At 43.0% G+C, this 25711-nt stretch overlaps 1 protein-coding gene across 1 annotated transcript in view; it reads right to left on the bottom strand.

Moving 5' to 3' along the window:
- Nucleotides 1-911: 911 nt before the first annotated feature.
- dnah10 (dynein axonemal heavy chain 10) overlaps nt 912-25711 on the bottom strand; it is a 32673-nt gene continuing 7873 nt past the window's right edge. Inside the window, exons 20-78 of the mRNA XM_076099642.1 lie at nt 25576-25692; nt 25372-25474; nt 25080-25258; nt 24775-24986; nt 24461-24621; nt 24144-24373; nt 23948-24070; nt 23623-23856; nt 23268-23479; nt 22908-23177; nt 22619-22802; nt 22373-22507; nt 21615-21767; nt 21234-21422; nt 20758-20904; nt 20153-20344; nt 19882-20000; nt 19640-19798; nt 19405-19540; nt 19183-19305; nt 18965-19096; nt 18620-18836; nt 18264-18383; nt 17986-18131; nt 17761-17913; nt 17403-17663; nt 17140-17312; nt 16953-17046; nt 16603-16770; nt 16263-16451; nt 15553-15724; nt 15261-15464; nt 15101-15181; nt 14733-14930; nt 14440-14601; nt 14161-14335; nt 13706-13887; nt 13468-13604; nt 13169-13383; nt 12829-13050; nt 12470-12617; nt 11321-11600; nt 10983-11212; nt 10606-10879; nt 10384-10488; nt 10131-10285; nt 9893-10047; nt 9510-9699; nt 9162-9362; nt 8569-8778; nt 8357-8452; nt 8091-8262; nt 7706-7837; nt 7255-7466; nt 6975-7142; nt 6672-6852; nt 3689-3834; nt 3421-3593; nt 912-1844 (exon numbers count right to left, since the gene is read on the bottom strand). Coding sequence (XP_075955757.1) covers nt 3447-3593; nt 3689-3834; nt 6672-6852; nt 6975-7142; nt 7255-7466; nt 7706-7837; nt 8091-8262; nt 8357-8452; nt 8569-8778; nt 9162-9362; nt 9510-9699; nt 9893-10047; nt 10131-10285; nt 10384-10488; nt 10606-10879; nt 10983-11212; nt 11321-11600; nt 12470-12617; nt 12829-13050; nt 13169-13383; nt 13468-13604; nt 13706-13887; nt 14161-14335; nt 14440-14601; nt 14733-14930; nt 15101-15181; nt 15261-15464; nt 15553-15724; nt 16263-16451; nt 16603-16770; nt 16953-17046; nt 17140-17312; nt 17403-17663; nt 17761-17913; nt 17986-18131; nt 18264-18383; nt 18620-18836; nt 18965-19096; nt 19183-19305; nt 19405-19540; nt 19640-19798; nt 19882-20000; nt 20153-20344; nt 20758-20904; nt 21234-21422; nt 21615-21767; nt 22373-22507; nt 22619-22802; nt 22908-23177; nt 23268-23479; nt 23623-23856; nt 23948-24070; nt 24144-24373; nt 24461-24621; nt 24775-24986; nt 25080-25258; nt 25372-25474; nt 25576-25692 — 9981 coding nt within the window. The 3' untranslated portion in view covers nt 912-1844; nt 3421-3446. The remainder of the gene's footprint in view (nt 1845-3420; nt 3594-3688; nt 3835-6671; nt 6853-6974; nt 7143-7254; nt 7467-7705; nt 7838-8090; nt 8263-8356; nt 8453-8568; nt 8779-9161; nt 9363-9509; nt 9700-9892; nt 10048-10130; nt 10286-10383; nt 10489-10605; nt 10880-10982; nt 11213-11320; nt 11601-12469; nt 12618-12828; nt 13051-13168; nt 13384-13467; nt 13605-13705; nt 13888-14160; nt 14336-14439; nt 14602-14732; nt 14931-15100; nt 15182-15260; nt 15465-15552; nt 15725-16262; nt 16452-16602; nt 16771-16952; nt 17047-17139; nt 17313-17402; nt 17664-17760; nt 17914-17985; nt 18132-18263; nt 18384-18619; nt 18837-18964; nt 19097-19182; nt 19306-19404; nt 19541-19639; nt 19799-19881; nt 20001-20152; nt 20345-20757; nt 20905-21233; nt 21423-21614; nt 21768-22372; nt 22508-22618; nt 22803-22907; nt 23178-23267; nt 23480-23622; nt 23857-23947; nt 24071-24143; nt 24374-24460; nt 24622-24774; nt 24987-25079; nt 25259-25371; nt 25475-25575; nt 25693-25711) is intronic.

The raw sequence follows: 25711 nt of genomic DNA on the forward strand, positions 1-25711 counted from the left end.
GGATTGAACTGAATGGCAAACTTCATCAAAATAAAAGCAGTACACTTTTAGGCCTGACAGATAGCTTGATGGTACTTTTGTCCGCTGTAACACCAAAGATAGATCCGTGGAGCTGCTGCCCAGAGTGAAGAGTACAGTACTGTTGTGTGCTGCCACATAGTGAGGGTCGTCATTAACAATAATCCATTGAAATATTGACATAACCTCTTAAGGATTATGTTTTATAAAATGTCAAATATAGGGAAATTATGAATATCAAAATGTCATTTGAGCTGACTTTACATCAAATTTTCTCAAAAACTGTACAGTAATATTTCATGATAATATTCATGTACATAGTGAGGGTCGTCGTTAACAATAATCCATTGAAATATTGACATAACCTCTTTTTCTTGGCTTTTTGGGCTATCCAAGCACCCATACCGTAGCACCACGAATAGACGAGCATTACATTTCAAGCGCCGGCTGACGTGACCAACGTTCTGTGGATGACGGACCACTTGACCGCAGTTGTAATTCTCACCATCCACCATAAGAGAAAAGTCAAAGCTATGTGCCTATAGATACAAGGGCTGCAGGAACATTACCTAGTTTGTTGATTGAGTGGAAGTGTTATTCAAATATTTTATATATATATATATAAGTGTTATATTGTTCATGCAGATAGTTATAGTGGAGTTATTTCATTTTTACTAGGTTCACACTGACACATTTAACAAGGGATCATATTTAATGCACTATACATTTTTGTTGATAAAAATCTTAATCAGCAAATAACTAGCTGCCAAATAGTAGTGGACTAAAAAGTACAATATTTGCCTGTAAAGTATATGTAACATAAAATGAAAGTAGGCAGAATCAAAGTACAAATACCTTCAAAAAATTTTTTTTTTAATGTTCAATATTTCATGTGGAACTTCTATGAAATCTTTGCCATCTGAGGACAAAACGTTGTACATCAATACAGTATTTAGGTAAATGTAGTTACATTCCACCACAGCTTGTTCAACATGAGGCAGCTCCACTGATCAAACAATCAGGATCCATCAGCTACGGTATTAAATCATAAATTAACAATCTACATCCAGTGAGATGAAACATTGAAACACCTCTCACATGGTATAACACACTCGTAGAATAACTATTCTTCACTATGACTACTTTTACTCTCGAGGTCAGTGAGAGACATCTGCAGCCTTGATGAACAGAATATACGTAAAGCTTTAGACCTCAGTGTGAATCTGGTATTCTTACATCATCACCTCCCAACGCTTTATTGTTAGAATACAAACATGAGATCAAAAAAGAGCATTTTGTTGCTCACTGCCCTGATCCTCACTGTTCATTCACTTTTCCTTACTATTGCTGAGGCTGACTCTTTCACAGCACCATGTAGCACACCATCTACAATTTGTGTTTGTGTGCCGCCTCTAAAATCCATAACAATTTCATCAAGTTGATGCGATTACAAGATAAATAAAAAATCTAAAATAAATGAAACGTAGACAAAAAAGAAAAGTTGTCTATAGTACTGATGACAAAATGACTGACTCACCAATACAGAGAGGCTCTCAGCCTAAACATCACTGTTCACAATCTACTCAGATTACTGAAGTAAATACATTCTAAAAACAAAAGCAAAATCAAATTGGTCAAACATTTGCAGGAACAATGAACTCAAGAACTGAATTGTCTCCCATGTATTTTGTATGTATGTATGTTCCTCCTGTTCCTCTTTGATCTGTGGAGGATCTGGGTCCTCTTGGTCCAGACCCTCTCCTGAATACAGAGCTGCTGGTTAGAGAGAACCTCCTCCTTCTTACAGACATGTTGCTGTGGGAGCTCTGGAGGGACAGAGAGCAAAAGAAATAGGATATGACTGTGATGATAAAGAAGAAAATGCAAACAGTGCATTCACATGAAACCAGGCATACAGCACACCGGATATCATGACAGTGGACGAGGACAGGACGGTAAAATTAGGTGAACCCGGAAGAGAATACCGGCATCGGTATTGGAATTTGCAACCGGATGTTACGTAGCTCCCTCACACTGGAGATAGGTGCTTAAGTTTGCAATAGATTATTAAGAGAAAGCACAGGAACAGCTTCTTTCCACTGGCCGGCACTCTGATGAACAATTAATCAGACATACTGCACTACTACCTCTGTTTGCACTATTAGCACCATCACCCATTGATCTTTATAAGTTTATGGATTTTTTCCCCCCCCTTAATAATAAAAACCTTAATTTAAAAACTGCATTTTGTGTTTACTTGTGTTATCTTTGTCTAATATTTAAATTTGTTTGATGATCTGAAACATTTAAGTGTGACAAACATGCAAAAAAATAAGAAATCAGGAAGGGGGCAAACACTTTTTCACATAACTGTATATATATATATATTAGGGCTGGGCAAGTTAACGCATTATCGCGTTAATGCATTAATTAGTTAACGCCGACAATTATTGTATCGCTCGTTAACGCAGTTTTTAAAAATTATTATTAAAACTTCTTATGCATGATGCTACTTCAAGCTTGAGCACATTTCAACGCTAAAGATTCTGCTCCTCCTGCAGAATTTGTCTGATCCTCTTCAAATTTGGTCTGTACAATCTCAAGACCTTTGTGATTAAAAATTATTCAAAACTTAAGGTTTGGTCGAATGTTTGGTGGAATAGTCGTAGCCGCCGGCTACTTTACATGATTCCCCATCAAATATATTGACGTAAATTAGCTGGACTTTTTCCTAAAGGTCCCAAACTTCCCATGCTTGATAACACGCATGGCCTGAGGATGTCTACAAGCTCATTTTCACTAAGACTCACAGCACCACCTGCTGGCGAAAATAAATATTTTCCACATGTTTCGCAAGAATACGGCTTGTCACTTGTGTGGAGTTTTTTTATGAGCCTTCAATGAGGATATCTTACTGAATCCTTTCCCACAGAAGCTGCAAGAATGTGACTTCTCATCTGAGTGGGTTCTCAGGTGTTTGTTGAAATGCGACCTGAACTTGAAAGCTTCTCCAAGCGTGTCACATTTGAAAAGTGATTTATCTGTTTGAGGATCACTGCAAGTCTTTAACAAGTTGTTAATATCGTTACAGTGACTTCTGCTTTTCTGTGAAAGGAGCTGATGGTCCCTTGTTGGTTCTGGTTCAGTGTGGTTACTTTCCTCATAAATAGGAGTCAACATGAAGACTAGTGAGAAAATAATGCAAGTTATGGAGTAGATAATGAGCCAAGAATCTAGTTTCCTTTATTTTTAAAACATATGTGCAATCTTTCATCATAACTTATTTGGCTTCCTGTAATGTACCCATTAATGAGAGGTACTAAAAGTTTTGTTTATCTCTCTAAAAAAGCAGAAATCAATGTTATCAATCAACATGCTGGAACAGATTGTGTGAAAGCTAACCAGCTCGGTTAGGCTGAGGGCTGTCTTTAGTCAGCGTTGAGGGACAAACAGACTCCCTGGAGCACCCAGTGGGAGATGTGGATAGTGGTGCTCAGGTCTGCCTCAAACACCAACCCCACACCCATTGCATTCCTATGCAGAGATGTGGTGTAGACTGGTGTCCGTATCGTATTCTGTGGTACAAAACACACATGACAGTTAGGAAATAAACATTGAAATAGTGAAGTAAGTCATATGTTTGGAGACCTGTAGTGCATGTGGTCATCACCTTTAGAATCAGGCGGTGTGCCTGTATGGGGATGACTCTGAGAATAGGTAGTTCAACTACCAGAACCTTTGGTGTACTCCTCACCAGGCAGCCCTTCTCCGTGTCCCAGTCCGCCCCCTCCAGATACAGGCCGGACACAAAGCAGCCTGCAGGGGAAAATACTATCAGTCTTCAAAACTAATTAGATAGATAGATAGATATGTACTTTATTCATCCCCAGGGGGAAATTTGTATGTTACAGCAGCAAGACACACCAAGAAGCAAAGTAACAGAGTAACCAAAAATATTAAGTATTAAAAAATGCACAATATATACAATAGAATAACGGAGTAGGACAAATTAAATATCAGAATATATAAGATAAAACAACAAAAATGCACAGTATATACAATGAAATAGAATAGTGTTAATGAACTAACTAGGTGAAAAACAGAAGTGCAAAAATCAGCCCCAGCAAACAACAGTGTAGCAGTGTGTAATTATGTGGAGGATGATCTGGCCAGAGGTGATTTATTGTAAAGTGTTATTGCAGTGGGCAGGAATGTTTTCCTGTATCTTTCCTTGTGACAGCGGAGCTGGATCAGTCTGTTGGAGAAAGTGCTCCGCTGTCCCTGCAGTAGGTGGTGGAGAGGGTGTGTCCGGGTTATCCAATATGGATAATAGTTTCTTCAGTGTCCTCCTCTCCACCACCTCTTCCAGATTGTCTTGTTTGCAGCCAATGATGGAGCCGGCCTTCTTAACTAGTTTGTTAAGTCTGTTGGTGTCTCCGGCTCCAATGCTGCTCCCCCAGCAGACTACAGAGAAGTAAAGTGCACTGGCCACAACAGACTGGTAGAACATCTCCAACATCTTACTGCACACGTTGAAGGATCGAAGTTTCCTCAAGAAAAAGAGTCGACTCATCCCCTTCTTGTACACAGCGTTGATGTTGGTCTTCCAGTTCAGTCTGTTGTCGATGGAGACACCCAGGTACTTGTACTCCTCTACCATGTCCACATCCTCTCCCTGAACTCTCAGCGGTTGTGGAGCCGTCGTCTTCCTCCTGAAGTCGACCACCATCTCTCTGGTCTTGGCCACGTTCAGACGCAGGTGATTTCCACCGGCCCACTCCACAAAGTCATCCACTACGGCCCTGTAGTCCTCCTCCCGTCCGTCCCTTATACACCCGACCACTGCAGAGTCATCAGAGAACTTCTGCAGATGGCATGACCCTGAGTTGTACTGGAAGTCAGTGGTGTACAAGGTGAACAGGAAGGGAGACAGAACAGTTCCCTGTGGGGCTCCAATATCACTGACCACCACACCAGACAGCACACGGCCCAGTCGGACAAACTGTGGTCTGCCCGTGAGGTAGTCAGTGATCCAGGAGACGGTGGACGCGCTAACCCCCACCACCCGCAGCTTCTCACTCAGCAGCACTGGTTGGATGGTGTTGAAGGCACTGGAGAAATCAAAGAAAGTGATTCTCACAGAGCCACCAGTTCCATCCAGGTGCGATTGAGCTCGTTGCAGCAGGTAGATGATGGCGTCGTCCACCCCCACATGAGGCTGGTATGCAAATTGCAGAGGGTCCAGTGAGGATCTCACCTGCGGTCGGAGGTGGGCCGAGACCAGCCTCACCAGCACCTTCATCACATGTGATGTGAGGGCAACTGGTTGGTAGTCGTTGAGGCTAGATGGTGTCGTCTTTTTTGGTACAGGAACCAGGCACGACGTCTTCCACAGCACCGGGACTTCCTCCTGCTTCAGGCTCAGGTTGTATAGGTGTTGCAGGACGACAGACAGCTGGCTGGCGCAGGTCTTCAGGACCCTGGGGCTGATGCCATCAGGTCCAGCAGCCTTGCCTTGGTGGAGTCTCTCCAGCTGTCTCCTAACCTGGCCAGTCGTCACAGAGAGGGGGGGGGGAGGGGGGTCATAGTCTCGGTGGTGGCAGAGCCCTTTGAAGTGGAGGGCTCTGAGTCCATGCAGCTCACCAGGTGGGACAGAGGGGGAGGTGGTGGTGGTGTTTGGGAGGTGTGGTTTGTGGAGGAGACAGATGAGGGCTGTGAGCTAAATCTATTGAAGAAACAGTTTAGCTCGTTGGCCCTCTCCAGGGAGCCCTCTGGTTGTCTACCTCCAACCTTGAAGCCGGTAATCTGCTTCATCCCCGTCCACACCTCCTTCACGTTGTTCTGCTGGAGTTTGGCCTCCAGCTTCCTCCTGTAGGTGTCCTTGCGCTCTCTGATCATCAACTTCAGGTCGCGCTGGACTCTCCTGAGCTCGTCCCTGTCCCCAGACCTGAAAGCTGCTTTCTTCTTGTTAAGAAGAGCTTTCAGGTCACTGGTGATCCATGGTTTATTGTTGGGGAAGCAGCGTACAGTCCGGGATGGAATCGTGGTTTGTTCACAGAATTTAATATATTCCGTGATACTGTGATCTGGAAAATCCGCTGCAGCCATGTCTCCGTGAAACACATGACGCTGCACTCACAGAAGTTCCTCTCGGTCTTAACCAGCGCGCCGAGTTCGTCCGTCTTATTCGCCAAAGACCTCACGTTCCCCGTTATGATCGCCGGTACCGAAGGTTTATATTTCCTCCTCTTCGCCCTCCGCTTAACGCCCGACCTGCAGCCCCGAGCCCTTCTCCGTAGCACCGCTGGGATCTCAGGCCTGACGCCGGGCAGCAGCCGCGGTTTCCTCAGCGCAATCAGCTGATCGCGGGAGTAAACAATGGCCCCCACTCATTGTGTGTGGCTCTCCGTTACAAACAGGAAGAAAAGTAACAGAAAGCCACGAAAAAAGTTGACAAAAATGTTACAGTCTGTTGTCTGACCGTAAAAACCAAACATTAAGGAAAATAAAAAATAAAAAGTAGAGGGGAAAGAGTGAAAAAAGACAAAAATTAAAACACAGAGGGGAGCTGCTGGCACAGCGCCATCTTGCATTTTTTTTTTTTTACAGCAAATTACTGATTATGCTGCAGATGGAGAGTGTTATTTCATTACCCTGTCCAGGTCCGTCACTGACTTCATCCTCACTGCGGTACTGGGTCACCTGTGTGTGCAGTGTGGAAAGTTCTAGAGGCCAACCATTTTTCCTGCATGCAGCCTGGACCACGGCAGTCAGGTAGGACTCTGGGATATGGAGTCCTGATAGCCACATAACCTTTGGCTCTCCCTCATCCACCTGGTAGACACAAGATACACAGATACATCAGACATAAAGATGCTTTCCCTACTTTTTAATGCCAGAACACAAAGGGACGACATATAAAGAGGTGATCTGTGATAGTGTGTGTCCGTCCTCACCCAGTAGCTATACTGCTCATAACGCCTCTTGAAATGGCTCATCCAGTTGCTGAGAGACTTAAGAGTTTCAGGGGCCAACTTCTTCCAAATGGCAGGGATGTGACCATTAAAAAGTGCCCGAGCAACCTCATCCAACTCACTGCTCATTCCCACCTCACCAGCCAAGGCCTAGGGGACACAAGAGAATCAGAACAAATACAAACCTGTGTGAAGCGCAAAGACGCGACACATATCTGTTTGTTGCCCCAATATCTTGTTGTCCTCTGCCCTTCCGTCTCACCCTCTGCAGCTCAGCCAGAGAGTGCTGCATGCGGACCACTAGCTTGTTGAAGCGCTCCAGTTCTTGAAGCAGCACCACTGAGGTCGGGGAAATGTCAGACCCAAACTTTTTACAGATCACGTCTATGTCGAATAACTTGGGCAGCTTGTTCTGAATGTCCTGGGCCACCTGGCTGATGACCTCATCCCTACTGATGCTTCCAGCAGATTCACCTGAGGCATATGAGAGTGTTAAAAGGCCATGAGAGAGGAAACACATGGCAGCATGGTGGCAAAGAGAGTAAACACCCTTCAACAGTATGGAACAGCTTCTCCTTCGGAAAAAAGTAAATATTACTTCAAGGAATGCTCTTCTGCACTCAAACTCAATGTGGAGGCGGGCAAGCAACGTTACAATTTCTTCCGTTGAAATCAATTAAGAGGCAAAATAGAAGAAAGATGCCAAATCATACCTGTCTGAGGATGCAGGTCTCTTAGGTGAGTCCACATGTCTTTAGCTGCCTGTGTGTAGTATCCTATCTCTGCATTGGAATGAAGACCCAATACCTCTGCTGTGTTCACCAGTGGCAGCATCTCAATCTCATCTGTAACAGATAGCAAGGTACAAATTTACTTTTTAGCAGCGACCAGCAGCTCTATATCTCGCTCTGTCGGTCGGTCAGGAAAATGTCCCACCCTTTGGCAGCCACAGTTTTGCCCTTGGAGGCTGTTCATGAGGTTGTGTGTGTGTGAATGCATTCAAATGTGATGGATGCATGCACGTCCATAATTGCAGCTATTGCAATTTTTTGTTTTTAGTAATTAAGAGAATGTAAAGCAATTAAAATATTGACTGACCAACATAGACTCCCTTGGGCCCAGTTGGTGGGAGCTTGTAATCGACGTCCTTGTTGCTGAAGAAGCGGAATTGCTGAAAGGTGTAGAAGAGGAAGTCTCCAAGGTACTCATTCATGTAGATTGTCAGGATCCTGCGGTCAAAGCTATCTATGGCTCGCCCACCATACATCACCTACAAAACATTATACAGACATGCTTAATGTACAGCATCAGCCAGCAACATAATATATATACAATTTATTAAAACACAATGAATTTAGCCTAACCTCCCCAATAAGGTATTTAAGACTTCCCCAGGGAATAAGGCTTCCTCCTTGGTTGTGAGCTTTGGTCAGGTAGGTCTTCAGGATCTCCATGCTCACCTGTTGAACACAGTATCATACTTTAAACCATTTACAAGTTAATTGAAATATAACTTAAATGGAGACTAAAAATCAAATCCCTGAAACACAGTGAAAATGACTCCCGTGCCACTTACGAAGAAGTCAGACTCATTGAAGTCACAGAGGACGTTCCAGCCAATCTTGCCGTACTTGCGTCTCTCTTGCACCACAGCATGAAAGAAGGCCAGCACATATACCAGGCTTCTGAAGGCAGGGTGAGGGCATGAGTCCAAGGTCTTCTGGGAGATTTTAGAGTATGTGGCTCTTATGTTCAGCTTGAGACCGTTGGGAAGCTCTGTCACTACCTGCACACAATATTAAAGTACACGTAAACACAATTAAAACATTCTGTACCTATTATTGTTGTAGTTAGTATTGTAAAATGTTAACCATCAAAACACCAGTCTCAACAAGCCATTTGGTCTCATATTAAGCTTTCAAGACTTGCTTTTCTTCACAAAAAACTGTCTCTTCCACGCTCATTGAATGTGGCTACCCCCCACTGGCGAGTACAATTTAAAACTAGTATCACCTCGCTGTATTGGAAATGCAACAATGTCATATTCCCAACATAGAGATGAAAAACATTTTAATTCAACACCTATTTACGGAAATCCTTGTACCGAATACTGGATCTTAGAAACCCTACAAAAGATACTTCTGAAGGAAAAGAGAAAAAGTGTTTCACCTTCAGAGACTTTTGCAGTAGGCCAATGGGGAAATCCTTAATGGGGTTGGTGGTGATCCACAAGCGGAATTTGGGGTTGGTGTTAATGATCTTCTCTAAGGACTTCTCCAGTTCCTTCAGCCACTGTACCGTCAGGTGGCAGTTCTGCAGCAACAACCACTGACCACGGGATCTCGCCACCTCCAGCAAATGCAGTGCCACCTTTATCACAGGTTCAGAAGACAGTTACTCTCAACGTCCTAACTTTTTATTGATACTTAGTGTGACTACTTCCTGTTCCCCATACTCATTCCACGTGACCACACTTAAAGCTTCGCAGCTGTGATATGGAGGAGAAGTCTTCAGTACCTTTTCTTGGCCTTGACCCATAGCAAGGGACTTGAACCTGAACTTGCTGTCTCCATAGCCTGCCCTCTCGGCTAGTTTCACGAGGTCAGCGGCTGGATCGGAGCCGGGACTCAAGATGAAGACAATGGGGGAGGACGGTGTGCTCTGATAATAAATTTCATCAAAGCTGATCACAGGGGGCTGCACATATCTGAGCAGAAACACAAGAAAACACATAGAAACTCAGGGCTTTGTTTCTCTCTGTGTAAATATTTACATCTTCTATAAACATTGTCAAACAAATTGTGTTTAGTCAACTTAAGCAGCACCACAGTGGTGTATATACATTATACAGTATATACTATACATCTTTAATTGCAATATTGCAACAGAAACAGTCTCACTTCTCGCCCATGGTGACAGTGATGTAGTCAGTCACAGCTCTGTAGATTCGATCAACACGGAAGCAGCGCAGCAACAGCAGCTTCTGAAAGGCCGACAGGGTCTCCTCATATTTCATGGGGACTTGAGCCTGTTCTGGTCCATCTAAGTCATACCACTAAGGAGAAAAGGAATCAAGGTTAAACTCTCAACCGATTATGTAAAATGCCGATAGTGATTCCTGTCACTGTGGTCACTTACAGACTTCCAGTCAGTGGGATCTTTCTCCACATCATCCGGCAGAGAGCCAAACTGCTCAGGAAAGAGCTCTGCTAGTTTCACTATGTCCTCCCAGCCCTGGTCTGCAAGCCAGTCACAGGGCTTTTTACGAGTGCTCTTTTCCAGGGATAGATTACCTTTACACGCGAAGTGGAAACACAAGAAGAGCTTTGAACACCTACTTAAACATCTACTTAAACATTTTAGATGAGTTAAACTTCTCTGGATATCTCACCCTTGATAAAGAACTCCAACTCCTCCTGAGGTGACCTCCCCTCCGTCTGCTCAATCTTGATGGTCATGTTGAAGGAAAAGAGCAGCTTGTGTCTCTCAAACAGACCTAAGGACACACAGTCAGTTGAGGTTATAATAACCACAAAGTAACCATAAATACTACCTTTTATCTTAAGATATTGATCCTTTTCCATCCATTCCATTATTCAAGTTATTATTTTACCTGTGCAGCCGTAGTTATAAACACTGTATGTCAGAGTGTTCATGATGTTATTCAGTCTTTTGAGCAGGTCAGAGTCAAACAGAGATCTGCGCAGTGAAAGCTCAAACACTTCCAGGTAGGAGGCTAGAGAGTGCTGGTACATGCTGTTCACCAGAGCCATTTCTGTCAGTACGAAGAACAGGATAGCACCGCGCTTGGCAGCAGGTCGGTAGCTGTCTCTGAGTTGATCAATCTCCAAAGATGTCTTCTCGAGCAACTGTAGTTTCTCAAATACCTGATGATCACAACATTAAATAAATTAAAAACTAGGATCAATGACTTCAGTGAAAATGCTTTTACTCCATGAGTTCACTGATGCCGGCTGTAGCCAAACGGACCTCACTGGCTTTTGCCTTTGTCTCCTCCAATGTGTAAATCAGCTCTGTGTTATCCAGCATGTTGCCTGTAGTCGTGGACAGCTCTCTGAGCAAGGAGTCCCCGTGTTTCTTCAGCAGCTTCTTATTGTTGCTTGTCTCTTCAATCAAATGCTCCCGCTGCTCCTCCAGCGCCTTCTTCTCAAAGCCCATGATAAGGCTCAGCAGCTGGTCCTCCAGACCCGTAAGAGTCACTACGGGTAATATAGATACAATGAATGGACACAGACAAACACAGCATTCATAACACGCTGTTCAAATGTTACAGACAATACCATGGTTGGCATACCAAACAATCTTACCAGTATAATTAATGACCATGGCTTTTCCGAACACTGACGGGGAGTATTTGGGGTTAGCGTGTTTAGAGTTGAGGTACAGTTTAAAGTTGGGATCGTAGTCCACCTCCTTGTCACCCAGCATGAGGACCTGTCTGCCCTCTGTTCCTTTTACGTTCTTCTCCAGGACATTGTCAATCACGGGATCAATGTACTCATCCACATCTTGTAAAAGGAATGGGAAGCCATATTTAATGGCCAATTCTAGCTGGTTCAGGAAGTCTGGATCATTGAAAGATGAGATCTGGGGAAGAAAAGGATGATGACAATGTCAGCAGGTTGTAACTCTTTACAAAGCGTAGCTGCCGATTCCGTGGGTGTCTCCGGGCCTGAGCACGCACGTAGAAGACTGAGCACCCTGTGCGCCAGCGATAGCAAACTCCACCCAGCATACGCTGCAGGACATAGCCCACATTATAAAACAGGTAACACTTTCCTTCGAAAGAGGTTCCATCAATAGTGAGCAAAAAACGAATCAAATTTTTAATGTGTGGGCTGTTGTGTTGATGGTTGACTGTATTTGACTGTGTGTACTTGTATGCTTTGTTAGTAACATATAACATTAGATAGCCTATTACAACTTGTTTAGCTTGTTAATAGGCAGGCCCCTTCTAGCCGATACTAATATGTTGCGTTCTTTATGGGTGTAAGCTACTATAGCAGCGGTGTCTCACAGCAACGGTCTCGTAGGCTCGGCCTATGATTGATGTTCATGTGAGCCTTTTTACTAAATCATTTCGTGTCACTGATTGATTGATTGATTATCCTACTTTGCGTTCCATGGTGTGCGTCGTTAATTGAACTTATGATCACCAATCGCTGTAAATATTTTGTGTGTGCGTGTCAGTTGTCACTGTTAATTAGCTATGGTTCTGAAATGTATCCAAATCCAAGTCATGTATGCTATGGTTGTTGCCGAATGTTCATTTTAGGCCGGATTGGGCATTCAACTGTTTTGAGCACCGACCGGCAGAAACAAAAAAGTAAATCCTCACCTATGCTTCAAAGTGCTAATTGTGGGGCTGTCACCAGTGGGAAGCTAAGTCAGCAGTCATTCTGGGACTTGTGAGCGGTAATGAAACAAATCCTGTAAAGGAATGAAAGATTTTGTACCTTGAGGTTATTGTTTTCTTCCTTCTTCTTAATCCAGTTGAGTGCTTGCTGTTGTGGGTCAATACATATGGGAAAACGGCTCCCCCTGCTTGTGAGGATTCCATTCTGCACTGAGAGTTCATCTGGAGGCAAGCCCTCTGAGCCCCATCTATCACATAGGGTTTATTTGACACATTGTTAGCCCTATACAGTAGTCAGCGTGCAGCCAAAATAAAGACAAATCCACATAAGTGCAACAAGCACCTAGCCTGCTACCACAACACCTAATTCCTATCATTTGATTGGACAAAATCATATTGTATATTGTCTTGTCAAGGTGAAACTTGTATAATCTGTAGTGAGAACACACTCCTTCTCACCTGCTGATTTCTACCTCATCAGTCAGAAGACTTTCCAATTTGAAAGGCTGGCTCAAGGGGATGCCTCTATCCTGCACATCCTTAACCCATACTTGGTATACCATTTCATTCCTGAAGTCCCAACTGAAGGCCCCTACATAGCTCAGGAAAGCAGCAGATATCAGGCAGTCACCCAGGAGACGCACTCGACGCTGCTTCAACTCCTCCAAATTTTGTGTCCATCTGAGTGGGTAGTAAAAAGAAATAGGTGAATCAAGAAAAGGCGATTAACAATAAACAAATAAGCAACTCTAAGCAAGGTTGGGTTAGGTTAAGTGTGTTATATCTTTTACAGCCTCACCGTTCACTCTCAGAGCTCAAGCCAGAGATTTTTTCAGCAACTATCAGCCTCCTCTGCATGAGCTCAGCCTCGACCTCTAGCAGCCGTTTCTCCTCAATAGCAGCTTGGTACTTCTCTCCAAGAGCGAGCAACTCCATTTGGAGATCGTTAAGCTCACTCTGAATATATTCCAGCTCCTTCTTACTCTCAAAGAAGTTCTTCTCTAGGAGTGCAACCTAAAAACAAATTGCAAATAATCCTGTTCAATCTGTGTTTGTACTTATAGAGCATGATGTTAGTGTGTACAAACTTTAAATTACCTTCTCTCTCTTGGGTTTTATCAACCTTGCAACCTCACAGTAACCCATGACAGCTTCGACAAACTTGAGCATTCCTGAGCCGGCCTTACTTATGGCTTGCATCTCCTCAAAGCTTGTCTGGAGGTTCTTTAGGAAGCCTAACCATTTGCAAAGAAAACAACTGTAGCATACTTGGCAAATGGAAATGCCACTATCATATGGGTATTGTCATTATTCATAGATCATGAAGCCCACTTACCTTTGACAGTCCTGACCTGGTTAGTATTTATGGAATCAACGTCCATTTCCATCAGCGAGCGCAGGAAGGTAGCCTCTGACATCATTCCCTTGGCTGACTGCCAATTGATCTCCTTGTAGCCACGTATCACCAGGATGCACTCACAAACCACCTGCACCTGTTTGGGTGGCTTGGCAAAAGATCTGCACAACGAACCAGCCGAAAAATGCAGATAGAGTGAGAGTTTTGATTAACAATGACAAAAGTTTGCTTTTTGGTCAGGTATGCAAGTGTTAAGTTTTCACGATGATTAATCAGTGCCCGATTAAACATTGTAGAATATTAAGCAACACCAAATACAGAACATTTCATTTACAGAGGTTTAGTCCCTGTTTACTCATTCATTCTGATGAATCATCGTTAGCTTTTTCAACAACAGAATGAAAACAATGCTCTGAGTAAGGAGGAGAGTTTACCGGATCTCTGCGACATCAGATTTCTCCAGGTCTTGCAGGGTTCTGCGGGCTGCCTCTAAAGCCGGCAGGCCCTCAGCCAGAGAACTTTCAGCTTCTTTCTGCTCCACAGCGATTACTTTGTTCTGCTCTTCAATCTCTTTGGCTTTGTCTTCTGCCAGAGTCTTTTTCGCCTCAGCTAGGAAAGGAAACGTTTTTGTAAATGTTGTGTTTGGTTTTGAAAGCTTACAGTACATTGTGTTTATCATAACCCCGAGTTAAGAGATGCAGGTATTCACTGACCTAGTGTCGTGTTTGTGCCAATCTCATTCAGCAGGGCCTCACAGGCTGTGGACTTATCAGCAAGGAACACCTTCTGCTTTGCTAGCTTGACATTCAGCTCAGCCAGCTGCTCACTAGCCTCCTTCAGTTTGTCCAAACCTCCTTCTAGATGCTTGCACTGAGCTGGAACAAGAGAGAACAAGTTCTCAAATAAATAATACGTTTTTCACATAATCAATGCACAGTAGCCCTGTGGCACCAGTTGAACCCTTCACACAGAGGTACAGACTTCATAATGTGTTCCATCTTCTCACCCAGAATATCTTGATCCCTTTCCTCCAAAAGGTTAAAATAGGTGCTGATGAAGTCCAAGTAGTTCTTTGGAGTAACATAGTTGCATCGTCTAAGTTTCTGCTGGAATAGCTTGCTATAGTCACCCACAGAGCTATGGACCATGCACACATGAGCTATCACTGCTGCAGAGTGTGCCTTAGGAATCATTGAACTTTCACCTGTTGGAAAAAAAAAGACAAAAAAGAAAATCTAGATTTAGAGATAGTATATTACTGTAGGTGTCATTATAGTTAAATACAGTAAAGAGAATCCCTTAAATGGCTGTCTGAAAATACATTTTTCATAACATATGCATTTAAAAGAAATATAAATGTGTGTATTTACACACCTAGGAAAGCCTGAGCGACTGCAAGTAATGCCTGTGGAGGCCATGGCAAGAACCAGTCTATCACAGTGTTGTTCATCAGTCCTGAGAGAAAAGTACACAGTTAGTGAAAGAAAACCAGAAATGATAACAAAATCAAGTGAAGCCCAACACAGCGTTTCACCTGGGAAGTTCCTGCAGCGTGTCCTGAGGGTGTCACCTGCTGGAGACATGGCTAATACAATGTGTAGATTGTTGGCGCTCTTGTTGACAAAGTACTGCCACACACTCTCCTTCGAGGAACCTGCTCCCATCGCAAGAGCTTCATCACGAAGCTGGTTGAGAACTGCCTCCTTCTCATCATCAGGGAACAATGCAGGAACAATCCCTAGAGAGAGAGCATGATCAGTACTACAGCTGTGGCTTTTAAGAAAAATAAATGTAGTGTGTGCTAGGAGGTTAGTGTGACATCCAACCTGAGGTGAGCATGCTGTTAATGAGTTCCAAGAAGCCTTCCTCAGCAACATGGGCATCAGTAAAGAGGAACACTGTCTTCTTATTTTCAATGCCAAGCTTCAAGTACAGGGCTTTCAGGTCATCACGGAAGTTTGACTCACTGTATCCTCTGCTAACATTTATTTCGAACATCTGGAAAAAGCAGATTGCATTACTAAATGGGAGTTGTTTGCAAACATTTGTTTATGTGTGATGTTATACACCACAGAAATCAGAGTTAAGAACCCCTTTTCAAAATATGACCAGGAAGGTATAGTTCAATGCTGCTTAAACTCTCTAAACCTAATTTTCCATTTCAATTCTTCCTTTAGTAGCTTTTAAGTTAGAAGACTCCTGTTTCCACATTGGAAGACAGTGTCACCTATTACTACATTCCAAATCATCTTGTTGTAATGCTTCGATAAGAGTCCTCATTCTTATGGCAGTAAATGGAAATGTTCTAGATGTCTTGTGTCATATATACATTTCCGCATTGCTTGGCATGACACATGTGGTGTCTAGTGGTGAACATTTTAATAAAAAGTATATTAGCTCTGCCTTAAGTGTAATTGTAGTATATATGACTTGAAGTTTTAACTGCAAGCCTAAAGAATAGAAACTTTGACATTTGTTCATGATTGAGAATGAATTGCCCTCCACCACACCCATCGTGGTTCTTGTGTTTTACAACCTCACAGCCAGCAGCGAAGGCAGCGAGCCTGGTGAGGGACTGCTTGCCAGAGCCCCCCACACCGACGAGCAGTGCGTGGCCACGATCAATGCGGATGATGCGGTGCACACGGGTCAGATGTTCCAGAACATCATCAAACAGTACTAGGTTCATCCCCGACTTGTTCTCATTGTATTCCTCTAGGATTTCCTGCAGAATGCAAAAACACAGTGGTCTCTCAGTATGCGAGAGTAAATAATTGTAACAATTCGTCGTATTATCATACTACAACATTCCCAAATAAAAATTAGACTGAGACCACCTATTGCGATTAATAACACAGTTAATAACTTGATAATACCTGAAACAGGGCTTTTGACACATCATAGTCCTGTATGTCCTCATAGACCCGTGGTTCCATCTCACTGAGGGCTGTCCTGTAGTCTCCAAAAACAATTGGGTCCCTCATGACTGCCTCCATGTCTGACTTGAAACGCTCCTCAATCAGGTTCTTTAAGTGGCCTTGGAGCTGGTGGCCAAACACATTGGCTACTTTTTTACGGTGAAATACAAAACTATTCAGTATATAGCAGATGATCATACATTTGTAATTACAGTTGGAAAAACAACAAACATATTGTATTTGCCCCTGCAGTCAATACAAAGGAGAACATACAGTAAACATCTACCACTATTGTTAATAATTATTACCAAGGCTTTGTCAGTTTCATCAATAAGTCGGTCATGGAAGATTCTCAGGCACTCATTTCTCCAGACTCGCAGAAATTGGGTGACAGTCAAAAACCTACAAGAGCATAATCAGGCAAAGCAAATACATTTAAAAACATAAACAAAGTCTTCGTTAATGTGTTAATGGAGTGAATGTGCCAGATCAGACCTGTCAGGTTTGGTGAGGGTCAGTCCATTGTAGACTCTTGACAGGTCCCTCAGGTTAAAGATGTAGTGGAACTTGGAGGGGGTGGGTGGCAAATCTTTGAGGATGTTGCTGTACAGTTCCAGTGTGCAGCAGGTGAGTTTATTACAAACCTTCTGTATGGCGTCTTCAAATGCCTAAAATATTTGATTAGTTTATTAAATCTGAGTTATATGGATGATTGAGTTTCTGATATGTATTGATTCATGAGGGAAAGAGATACTCACTGTGGTGTGGCCTTTGATAATGGAAGCATAGATAAGGTGGAGGGAGTCCACTGCAGGGAGGGGGACGCTGAAAACACTGAAGATGGAGATGAAGCGGGGATCTACCTCGTTCCTCCCACCTCCTGCCTTTCCCATGGCAGCAATAAACCCGAGGTCCTTGAGGATTTTGTAGTTAAGATCCTTCCTTCTGTCATATATGCCTCCTCGGTCCAATAGCAGCTTCAGAAGTGCGATGGGCTGCTGCGTGCCGTAATGATCCACCTGGACGAGCATATAGTATATTGCAATAATATTAAACATACAAGCTCTGTCACAGTGAAGGAGATACGAGAAGTCGTTGAGAGTTTGGAGTAGCTACCTTTGGCATATTCATGTCATCAATAAAGACCAGCAGTCTTTTCCCCATAGTAGGCCCATAAGTCTCTTTGGTCCTTTTCTCCACATTGGCCTCCAAGTTCCTCTGCAGGTCCATTGAAGTTGTTCTGGATGAGAAGTTGATGATCAGAGTATTCTAGAAACAGAAGGGAACAAATGAAAAGAATCTCATCTCCAGTGACATAACAAATGTGTGTGGTAAACTTACCCATGTATCGGCATTGAGGTTCTTCAGGAAGTTATGAATGGTAGCAGTCTTGGACGTGCCAGACTCTCCGACCAGAAGCACTGGCCTCTTTATCTTCACCATCTGTTCCAGGATCCAGCTGGCTCTCGTAGTGTCGATAGTTGGCACTAAAGCAAAGATGGAGGATAAAGAAAATCAAAGTGGAAGAAGGAACTCAGGAGGGCCAAAAAGTTCAATTCAATATCTATGTGGGACACCTGATTCGTCACAGCTTCACAGCTCACAGAATTGACCTTTACCTAAAATATCAGCAAACTTCATCTCAGGGTTGTGGATATATTTGGTGACCAGAGAACTCCAGGGAACCCACTTCTCTTGTGTTCCATCAAAATGAAAATCATACAGAGTCGGGAGGTATCCTGTTTGGATGCAGACACATTATTTCAACATAAAACCATAGTGTTCTTGTTTATTCATCTTTAAAAGTGTCTGCAATGATGAACAATCTCATATTATGTACATTCATATATCCCAACCCTGTCCTCTCGTAAATGATATTAAATGTCACCCACAAACGGTGGGTAAATAGAAAAAACATGCATAATCTAGACAATGCATGCTGATTTCATAAAAAGTACAAATCCTTTCATTTTACCTGGGATCTCACCAGGTCCAGCCACGGCGTTCTCATCCTGCACTGTAGTTAAGCCGGAAAGGCTTTTGATGAACTCGTCAAACTTCATCCTACCGCTCTCCAGCAATGTGGCCCCCAGCGAGCAGTACAGTGCTTCCAGGAAGTAACACTGTAGGACCTCAGCACTGCTGCTCTCACTCTCAAGCAGCGCATCCAGTGTCAAGCACAGCTGAGTCACCTGAATGCAAAACCAACACATGCTTAGTTCATCCAAGTATAGTCTTAATTGGGACTATACTAATCTTCATGCATGAATACAACAAAAGTGTTACTGGAGTACATTTGAGATAGATGGGAGTAACCTACCATGTTTAGATCTGTCTGAGGGACAACCGTTTTCAGTTTCTGGCCCTGTTTGCCATCAACAACACCATCTACAATCATGTCAATAGAGCTGGGCACATATTTCTCAAACAGTTTGTTGAGCACTTTTTGTTCCTAGAAAAACAAAAACAGTGTTGAGATATTATCAAATTAGTAACAAGTACACTATTATGATATAGTGTTTATGTTTTTTTTCATACCCCGTCAGGTCTGTTGTTCACCCATCTCTGCCAATATGGGGTATATCTCAGGTTTTTGGGGTCAACAAAAACCATCCCACAGCGGGAAACAGTAGCAGGGGAAGCATACTGCAGATCTCCAACCTGTGATGGTGAAGTTTCCTTACATTATTGCTCTGAAAGTTGCTTTGCAGGTGAAGGGAAAGGTATTCTGCCGACAGCCATCTTGAAATTCAGACAAACCTCAAACAGCAGGGCACACTGACTCTGTAAATGGATCCGTTCTCCATTGGCTAGAGTGAGGAGCTTGTTGTCATCCATCACTGAGTTCATATTCTCGACCCACAGAGCATCTACATCCCCATCGAACAGGATGTACCTGAGAGCCAAAGTTCATGTGGTATGAATGAATGAATGACATCACTGGCATATTGCACATCTTAATCAACGGAATGATTTTTATTTTTATTTTTTTTACCTCCGCCCCTTTTTGTCAGTAGGCTTGTTGATGTCACGGAAGATGTTGGATAAGATCCCATCGGTCCAGTCTCGAGTGTCGGGGTCAAGAACACCGTAAAGCTCAATGACACTCGTGGCTTTAGGGTTTAGGGGATAGATCTTGGTTTGAAATCCCAATCTGATGATGAGATAAAATGAAGATTACTATTGTTCACACAAAAGATCAGGAAGGTGCTGTAAACTTAAGTGATATAAACGGACTTGGTCTGAGCTTGACATAATGTGCTGATCACAACTGATTTCCCTCCACCGGTTGGGCCCACAACCATAACAGTGTGTCTACTCATCATCGTCTCATACATCTGCACCACTTTATCCACCTGAAACCACAGACAGCATAGAGAAAGGGATATGTCAACATCCAAACACTCATGGTGCAACGACATCTTTGCTACAGTAACTCAACAATCCTTAAGCTGTGTAGGAAAGCCTGTATCTCAAGAAAATCAAATCTAAGACCCAGATCAGACACCTGGTTAGGCAGCATGACATATTTGTTCTCTTGCAGGATCTCTTCCACAGCATCATTGAAGTTGGGATAGCGAATACGAGGGCAGTCTAGCCCAGGGAACAGATCTGAGATCAGCCCGAGGAACAAGGGCACGTCCTCAAATACAAATCTTGGCAGATTCATGTCCCTCAGAGCACGCATCAACACCTCATCCTGTGGAGAGAAAAGACGGAAATAACAAGTTCTTTGAAAAGTGTTGTATTTTTCAATATGGGTTAAAGTGATGGTGATTTTAATAGAGTCAGCTTTTAAGCCAGACTGCTGCCCCTACTTCAAATAAACTGACAAAAAGCAGAAAAACCTGTAAGTAGTAATTACTATAATACCGAAAGTATTGCTTTCTCATATTTTCTGTGGCATCTGCAACATTACTTGATACAAGATACTAGGTAGACACTAAAAAGACCTCATCTTAAACAAGTTCCCAACAATAATCAAGCTTCAGTCTACACTTGAGGGATCACAAATAAACAAGTCCCTCGTTCAATATTGAATGTAAGCAAACATGAGAAGTTTTCTATTTACTATATGAAAATTAAACAGGAAAAATGTTGCTTTGTCTCTACCTCACTGAGGTCTGGTGAACCTCTCTTCAGCTCTCCTGCCATCACCAGGACTGACTTCAGAGCCCGCAGGCCAAAGTCATAATGAGACTGCTTTGACAGCTGCTCACGTGCCAGCTTATACAGTACTGTCATCTTCTTTGCCAGCACCTGCATTGAATACAAATGTAAAGATGAAATCCTTAATAAGAAATTGAAATGTGTAGCTGCAAAAACTGCAGTTTGGGATTTTTCAATGTTTACACAAAAAAATTAGTTTCTATGCTTAAAGAAATCTCAGAAAATGTTCAAGTAATTCACGATAAATGATCCTTGCATTTTTAATTACCTGAAATAACTAATACATCTTGTACATTATAGAAATATAATATAATATATTACATTATGTATAAATGGTGTTCATTATACATTGCTCAGGATGAGAGCATCAGCTAAATAGCAGCAATGTAATCTGTGCTTTGTGTGAGTGTGTCCCTCACCGTGGCCATTAGGAAGCCCTCAGAGAAGAGCATGATCTCACAAATCTGCTGCAGGTCAGGCACAATGACCACCACAGGCCTGAAGAGGGCTTTGACTGATTCTGGCAGCTCTGTGCGACCTGCATACCCCGGGTTCATGGTGATGAAAATCCCCATGCGGCTGTTCAGGCTGATCTCTTGCCTTTCAAACTGATGTTCAGAGTGAAAAGAAGCAGGTTCAGGGCGGATAATGGTCATTAACTGTTCTGTGTTTAGGCTGAAGAAGCAAGCAATCAACCAAAATTATCATGAGAGAAATAAACTTATCAATGAATTAATATAAAAACTGGAATTATTTTCGATGTATTCATTACTGGTTCTGCATAACTACAACAGACTTACATGGAACCTTTTAAGGTGCAGAATGAGAGCATTGCGGATTGTCTGGATTTGGGAGGCGATAACTGACAACACTGAGGCATCAATTCGATTGAAGTCATCAAAGCAGCCCCACGCTCCACACTGGGCAAGGCCGGAGAGGATCTTACCCACAGCCTGCGCACAGAGAGGAAAGAAATTAGAGCACAAAAAGCTAGTGACAAATGAAGAACAGAGACTGGCTACTTTGTCAGGCAGAGAGTGCAACAGAGTGAAGTTTGCACGCAACAGACCACACAAATGATTACGAGAACTTTTGGCCATCACTTTTTAGACTCATGGAAGTGAGCACATTGGCAGCAAGAAACAATGTGTATACAGTTGCGTATCCTATACACTGTATTTTTTCACCAGGATGTGCATAGAAGTGCATGAGAACATACCATAAACAGCAGACATGCCTGATGACACCCTCTTTTATTCATGGGGTGTGGCGAGTTTTGGGACTATGTTTTATGTTGGAATCCCAAACACTGTACTTCTAAAATCTTCTGTTTTTATATATTAGGATATTTATTCATCATTTGAATAAATACAAAAACAACACACAGTAATGTCTTAGAGGTGAATTATAATGTAAAAGCCTTTATTACATCAGCTGTGACTGATCTCAATAAGGGCCTTTTTAAATAGGCCCCTTGGAACCTAAAGGTTACAGAACAGGTTTATGGCGCAAAGATATGTTTCAGTAGCTGTTGGCTCTTGAAGTGTACGCGTCTTACCATGTAGTCCATGCCCTCACTGCAGTTAGTAACCACACAGAGCAGGCCTAAAGCCTTGGCCAGATCTTTGGTGGACTCTGTCTTTCCTGTACCAGCTGGTCCAGCAGAAGCTCCACCCAGGTACATGGAGAGAGCCTGTATCACATCACACCAACAGACATCATGTTGTCAAAACAAACTGACAGAAGAATTCATACGTTTCTGCTCGGGTGTGGTTGATAAAAAAATGTGCAAAGCTTCTCAAACCTGTGTGAGGGTGAGGTAGATACGGTTTGTCAGTGGGGTTATAACCAATCGACCGTTCAACCCCATGTACTCATAGCCGTAAGGGAACGTAGCACTGCACTGACGCACAAATAGGTTATCATGTTCCTTGACCCAGTAGAACCTGAGTTGGCTTTCCCACTCAAACTCTTGAGCGTCCATTATACTGGAAAGAGAATTACATTTTATTATTTAAGTATTTAAGTTCAAACACAAGAGTTACACTGTCATATCTTTGAAAAATGTTAAAACTGGCAGAGGTTAAGTTTACCTGTTGTTTAGAAAGTGGTCTACAATGTCTCTTGCATGGACATCGATGATGAGCACAGTGTTTATCTTTCGTCTGTCATTTTTCTTCATGGGTTGTGTAATGCGTGTCACCAGCTCATCAATCTGCTGGTGCATTTTCTCAGCATAGTTCTTCAGTGCGTGCTTCTCTCCTTTCTTCACATTTTTAAAGACATCTTCCACCTCCCAGGTCCACCACACTTGGCTTGCTGCCAGCACCACCATGCCCTGGTACAGCAACATCCAATCCACCCTATGAGAAAAGGGAATGACAAATTTACTGCAGCTCATTTACACACACTGGCAACATTGCTCACACACATATTACAATATTTACACACACCTGCTCATGTCTTTACAGTAGTAGAAGATTGCATCCTTGGTGTTACGTTCATTAGTCCTCCTCATCTCCTGTAGTATTACCGTCATCCACTCCTCCACCCTGCCCTCCACCGGGATGGGCTTCTTCAGCTCCATCACCTCACCCTCAGCAGACACCATGGCTCCAGCTACTGTCTCCCCATCAAACCTCAGAGATGCGATGTTGTCATACATCTTGTGGAACAAAGAAAATAAATCTCGGAAAATGTTTCACACACATAGCAAGCAGTGATCCTCCTCATTTCTACTTTGAAGAATATTATGTTATATAGTGTGTCTTTTCTGTCCCTCAGACTTTGTCTGTGGCGGTGTGATACCTTGATCATGTGCTCCTGAACACAGGTAGGGTCATTACTCCCCAGAATGCTGAGCAGTTCATCATCAGAGATGAAGAAGAAGCGGGGAAACGCATTCCTCTTGGAGTCCAGGTAGTTATTGAGACTCTTCTGGCACCTCTCCAGACCATCACTCAGGGCCTGCAGGTCTCTTAGCCGGTTGGGAATCAGGCAACAACGCTTAATGTTTGGACCCCTCACTGTGTCAGTCATTATCTTAAAAAACATTAAGAACAAGATATTATTGTGAGTTGTCCAGTGACAGAGTGCTTTGCTTTAATCAGGCTAATATTTTTGCCAAACTCACTTCTTTAAACTTTTTGTCAATGTTGTCAAATATCTTGGCTTCCTCTGGTAACTGCGAGTTAATGTCTCCGCCGATGAATATGCTCTCCAGGAACATCCGTTTTCGTTGTACTAGCAACAATACCTGTGCAAGAAATATTTATTCAGCAGAAATGTTATGGATTGGCTTTCGTGTGATGGGAGATGGTCTCACTGACCTCTATAGTCTCACTGATAAGGGACAGGTCCTTTTCCCATTGCTTTATGGTGCCAAGGAAAGGTCCAACAAAACGACTTCCCACCATGCTCTGTAGGTTCATGGCATCGTTGTCCACACTCAGCAGGATCTCGTCCACTGCGCCGAGTATAGAACCACGTTCCTGGGTGCCTTTGAAATAGGGCAGCACGCTGAACTTCATGTTTTCCCAGGTATCAACCACCTTCTTCACTCCCTGGAAACACATACAAACTACTTGTGATTTCACTGATAATCAGATGCAACTGATCTCTGACTCCAAACTGAGATAAATCCCGCTTGCCTTTTCAATAATGAGCTCTTTTACAGCAGAGGTGACAATGCCACCTATGACGTTTGCATATTTGTGCAACTCCATTGCAAACATGTTCTCCAGAGTTAAGCTGTCAGGGTTCATCTCAAAGCTAGAGCCGGTCCTTTCCATCAGTTCCTTCCAGTGTCTGTGGCCCGAAATATAAAATCACATGTTGTCATAACCATCATATTTATATCCTGGACAACATACAATTTCAATATTTCCTATCCTACTCTCATTTTGTTTTGGGTGTCAGATTTATTTCAATTCTGGTTCTGGTGTCAATCTGTAGACGGACCTGTCTCTGAGGGCCTCATTCTTCAGGTCCAGCAGAAGAGGCAGAGACTCTCTGAACTCCTTCATGCGGCCTTCTAGGAAGAAGGCCGCAGGTAACGCCTGCACATCTTTGGGCAGCTGCCTCAAGCTTTTGCTGAAACCTTCGACCCCCTCCTCTAGCAGCTGGATGTTTAAATTCACCCACAATGTCTGAGACCACTCTGTCTTTGCATCCTATAAGATGGAAGGACAAACATTTGAAATACTTGAAAAACCATGTTGACCAAAATGATGTACAAAGTGTCCCAATATGCAACCACATCCAACCTTCTGAGCTTTATAGACATCATAGATCTGTCTCAAGCCCTTCATCTCATTCTGTATGCTAACAACCACTGGGTACACAGTGACTGGTAGGTCCAACAGCTTCTCAGCATTAGCTAGCTCATGCCGTCCTGCCACTATCTTGGCAAGGTCTGCCTCATATGTTTCCATAATAGTCAGTCCTGCAAAGAAAAACATGAGAGAGACTGGTTCCTCCACTCCATTTCAAAATGTACCACCATATATTATTGCTCTGGATATAACAACTGAAGGCAGGGTTTAAGTGCACAAGTACCTTTCTCTAAATCATCTCCCACAGCTCCAGGACCATGCATGTTGAAACTTTCAGCAAAGACAGACAATTCCTGCTTGAACTCCTCAATCGTCTCCTTTGTAGTCTTTGAGTGTAAGGGGTGACAATAGGAATGTAAATGTACATTTCCAAAAACTGTACTTTTCATTTCATGTTCAATCAGATTGCGTGAGTTTGATATCTTACCTGAGTATAGGATTTCTTGACACCTGTCAGACTTCGATCCACTTGTCTGGATTCTGCAAACAGGTCATTCCACATCTTGTCAATGTTGGCCACCAGCTCGCGTTCATCCTCTCCGACCTACACAAGCAAAACAGAA

The sequence above is a fragment of the Anarhichas minor genome, unplaced genomic scaffold (assembly GCF_050575085.1).
Source record: "Anarhichas minor isolate MPS153535 unplaced genomic scaffold, ASM5057508v1 ptg000025l, whole genome shotgun sequence".
In the NCBI taxonomy this organism is placed as follows: Eukaryota; Metazoa; Chordata; class Actinopteri; order Perciformes; family Anarhichadidae; genus Anarhichas; species Anarhichas minor.